Source organism: Ruditapes philippinarum, unplaced genomic scaffold (assembly GCF_026571515.1).
Source record: "Ruditapes philippinarum isolate M1 unplaced genomic scaffold, ASM2657151v2 ctg4065_1_1_1_1, whole genome shotgun sequence".
Taxonomy (NCBI): Eukaryota; Metazoa; Mollusca; class Bivalvia; order Venerida; family Veneridae; genus Ruditapes; species Ruditapes philippinarum.
Genome location: NW_026858801.1, coordinates 20,591 through 24,835, shown reverse-complemented (window position 1 = coordinate 24,835; position 4,245 = coordinate 20,591). Strand labels below are relative to the sequence as shown.

Genomic DNA, 4,245 nt, shown 5'->3' with positions numbered 1-4,245 from the left:
TCTTTGTGAAATGAAGTAATAACATTGTATGATAAAATATATCAATATATACGTGCATAATTTTATATTAGATACTCAATTAAACTAATGTCAAAATAAATTAAATATTGCAAGGTTTTATTTCCACGGGTTCGATGATACATCTTACTACCTATTATAGAAATTATCTGAAAAATAAATAATGTACATGTACCAATTTAACATTCGAATTTTAAATTGTAATTTTACTGTGTCAATATGAAGACAGATCTCAAATAAAAGATTAAGTAGCTAGTCTTGTACTTTACTACTGACTTCACTAAGGTCAATGTGACATACTATCCAAACCCAACATACTGTTACATGTATATTATCACGAACTGAAATGTATTATGTGTTCCCGCCAGACTTGAGTTATCCTGCTACAAATATGCCTATATGACATACACATTATATGTATGGTCATGTATTTAAATGTTTGAAGCTATTTAATAATTGAATATGCTAGAGCGATGTCTTAATGTATAAGGATAATTTCGATTAGGGTTTATGCTTAATATAACATTTTCCATTTTATGTGATTAGATATTTCGATTTTTACTATTGTTAAACTATTGATGAAAGATTTTTATCATGACCCTTAAATTTAAAATTAAATCAAACATGTCGGAATCATTCACACAGCAATGCCCTAAAATTAATTGATTCTAAATATGGCGAAATATGGTATACTTTGTTTTTCAATGTTGCATAAACGTTCTTAACGGGATAAAGATAAATGTATATTATGACCAAATATCATATTTGGCAATTAATATCACAGAATATAATGATAGTGTTTCATCAGATGTCATCATCGTTGTTAAATAAATTTTCACATTATATGTAAATAAACATCATAATCATTCTACTACGTTTTTAAACATAGCAAAACATTTGGTATTGATAATCATAATGTACTATGTTGATAAAAATCTTCCAGCATAGTTATCGAGAAAGTTATCTCTCCTATGCATTTCGTATGTATAATTAAATCATCCTTCTAAGTCGGAATATTATTTTTTAGGGATGAATTGAAAACTAAACAAAATACAAACCATATCAAGGATTTAAACAATGTATAATAGCAAATATTCACAATATATTTGGATGTTTGATCACACATAACTGAATTCAGTAATCTTACCATTTCCACCCGCTTTATCCCTTTAATGTAAAAACAAATATGACCATGCTAAAATATAACAATTTTTAAATGTTCAAATGAAATATTGAATGAGTGTAAGTTCAATACTGTATTTATTGCACGAGTTGAATAAAATTATATTATGGCGAGAATGATTTTAGTTTATTCAACGAGTTCAATAAATTCAGTAATAAACTTATACGAATTTAATATTCTTTTTATCACACACCCAAAATAAAAACTGTTTAAATTGGAAAAAGAGTCATTTTTCACCGACGCGCATATAGTATAACGCGAACATTTAGCGTGCCTTTACACTATGTTTGTATAGCGCATATAGTTACGTCAAAATATATGCACGACCACGGTGCAATACCATTTTTACGGAGTCGCAAAATCAATCGGCACGGGTGTGTGATAAATGTGTATACCAAGTTATAATAAAAAGTCGCATATGTTTCTTTACTTAAAAATCAATCGATAAATTAAATTAGTCGCACATAATATATATTCTTTTGTCTGTTAAACAAAGTTGTTTAAAATCGCTTGACTTAAATTTCATAGACAATAGTCACACGTGACCTATTCTATACATATATCATATCGAGTTCGTCATAGGTCGTAAAGGATATATTATTACATGAGTATGTTAAAAGAGGGACAAGCGTTATAATGTTTTGTCGGCGGTTAAAACTCCACAAATGGGATATCCGGAAAATAAATGATATTGCCATATTGTGAAACTAACATTTTACGTTTGATCTTCTGGACTAGCAATAATTGAATTATCAATATCACTGTGTGTCATTATTATATCCATGTGAAACATTGAACTATTTAAGCTATAGATAACGAATTTGATGTAAACGTCATCTAATGTCATCTTCATATTATGTAGATATAAATTGTTACAACACTGTCTTATTAAAGATATCTTTTCAGGCAGAAATGGATGTATCTGGAAAAATTATTGCTGACACGCAGAAGATTCCGATATTATACTGCCTTCCATGTGATCAAGATGGTTTGAAAGTACCGGCATATGGATATTGTCAAGACTGCAAGGAACACCTCTGCCAAAATTGTTTTGAAAATCATAAAAGGCCAAAGCCATGTAGAAATCACATTTTGCTTGATAAAGACGCCATGCCAACACAACAAACGACCGTTAATAAAAGTGGTGACGAACTTTTCGAAAACTGCTCCAAGCATACGGATAAACCACTGGAATTCCATTGTAACACTCACAAAACCGTGGCATGCTATGTCTGTGTTACACTTGAACACAAACAATGTAAAGTTGACTATATTCCTGAGATTTCAGGAAACGTATCTGGCGAATGGATACAATTGAACAAAACAATGGAAGTGTTGGTCAAGAAATGTGAAAATAACATTATGGAGGCTGCCGTTGCTGCTAAACAACTAGAACAAAGTGAGAAAAAATTTGTTGAAGACATAAGGCTCTTTAGGGAGGAAATAAACGATCGTCTAGATCAGATGGAACTAATGATGATGACAGAAGCTGAAGCTGTTGTTAACACAGCAAACAACAAACTCGAGAATATCCAGGTTGTTTGCGAAAAAATAGCCGAGGAGGTGAAACGTTCACAGTCATTTCTTCAAGCCCTGAAGGAAGCAAACAAGCATAATAAGCTTTTCATTGAATTGAAAAATGTCAGACCTCGTGTGATGACTCTGAAAAGGGAGGAATTTCGGGCTGTTCAAGATAACATGACATATGACGACATTCAATTCGATCGGAACGAAAGGCTACTTGATCAACTGAAACAAGAGAAAATCTTAGGAAAAATTTCAACATACGGCAAACCATCAGCAGATAATAAATTATATTTGAAGTATGAGAGATCATTCAACGTGACTTTTCCTTCTGATGAAAAGAAAAGTAATGTGTCTGGGGCTGTTATGATTTCTGTCACTCATCTGATCGTCAGTGATCATGGCAATAGGAAAATTAAGACGATAGATGTAGACACAGGAACGCTGGTGTCAGATAAAAACCTGTCTTCAGGTCCAAATGATTTGGTTATACTTCCACACAATAAACTTGCTGTTGCATTACCTGATGAAAAATGTATACAGGTCATGTCTTATACTGATACAAGTTTGTCTCCAGATCGTCGTATAAATGTCGAAGAAAAGTGTTTTTGCCTAGCTTATTGTCAGGACAAGCTAGTGGTAGGTTGTAATTGCAATCCAGGAAAGCTGGTTATTCTGGATTTGGACGGGAATATGATACATGTGTTAGATACTCCTGGATTGTTTGACGGACCTCAAAAGATTGTAATCAGCAGTGATGAGAAATCCATGTTTGTATCTGATTACTCTAAAGGTAGTGGCAAGTGCATGGAAATAGGATGGCAAGGTAATGTTGTACAACAATTTCGGGATGACACATATTTTAGACCTGAAGGAATACAGAAGCTCGAAGATAGTACGTTGTTAATTTTCACTGGTTACAGAATTATCAGGTTGTCGAGAAGCTTTAAGAAATGTGAGTACACGGGATTAAAGAATATGACCCTTTTCGGCCCACACTATGTAGCATACAGTGGAAGTAATCGCAAATTATATGTAAGCTGTTCTTCTCCGCAGAAGGTAATAGAAAAGGATACAATAAGTGTAATCAATGTGAAATGGAGTTGTTGAATACTTTGAATGTAACTATTTGCTGCAATGTCGCATATAAGATGTGATCAGTGACAGCACATTATATTATTGGGAAAAATACAAAACATAACATGCAATTCTGGATATTCGTATTTACGTTTTATTAGAAAATTTCATAAGTGAAACAAAATAGCAGTTTTTTTATAAGACATACTGCATAGATGATCATCATTTATATACTTTGTTTGTACAATGTTAACGGACAACCCGTAAATCGACTGTTCAGTTACATATTTACCTTTTCGGTGAATATTTTCATTGATTTTGTCAAAAATTTGCTAAGATTGCTAAGTGTTTGCTGCAACATTCGTAATATTGTTTTTGTAAATCATTGTAATAGAATGCCAGAGAATGTGAATTCCACGTGAAATTTACAGAGCGCATGCTGT

General features: G+C 32.3%; 1 protein-coding gene across 1 annotated transcript; it reads left to right on the top strand.

Moving 5' to 3' along the window:
• Nucleotides 1-2,113: 2,113 nt before the first annotated feature.
• Nucleotides 2,114-3,835, top strand: LOC132754312 (E3 ubiquitin-protein ligase TRIM71-like). The gene has a single exon (XM_060744929.1). The coding sequence runs from the start codon at nucleotides 2,114-2,116 to the stop codon at nucleotides 3,833-3,835; it is 1,722 nt and encodes a 573-aa protein (XP_060600912.1).
• The last annotated feature ends 410 nt before the right edge of the window (nucleotides 3,836-4,245 follow it).

Bases quoted from the DNA above. Each gene is read 5' to 3' on its own strand.
- LOC132754312 (XM_060744929.1), top strand. From the start codon at position 2,114: ATGGATGTATCTGGAAAAATTATTGCTGACACGCAGAAGATTCCGATA.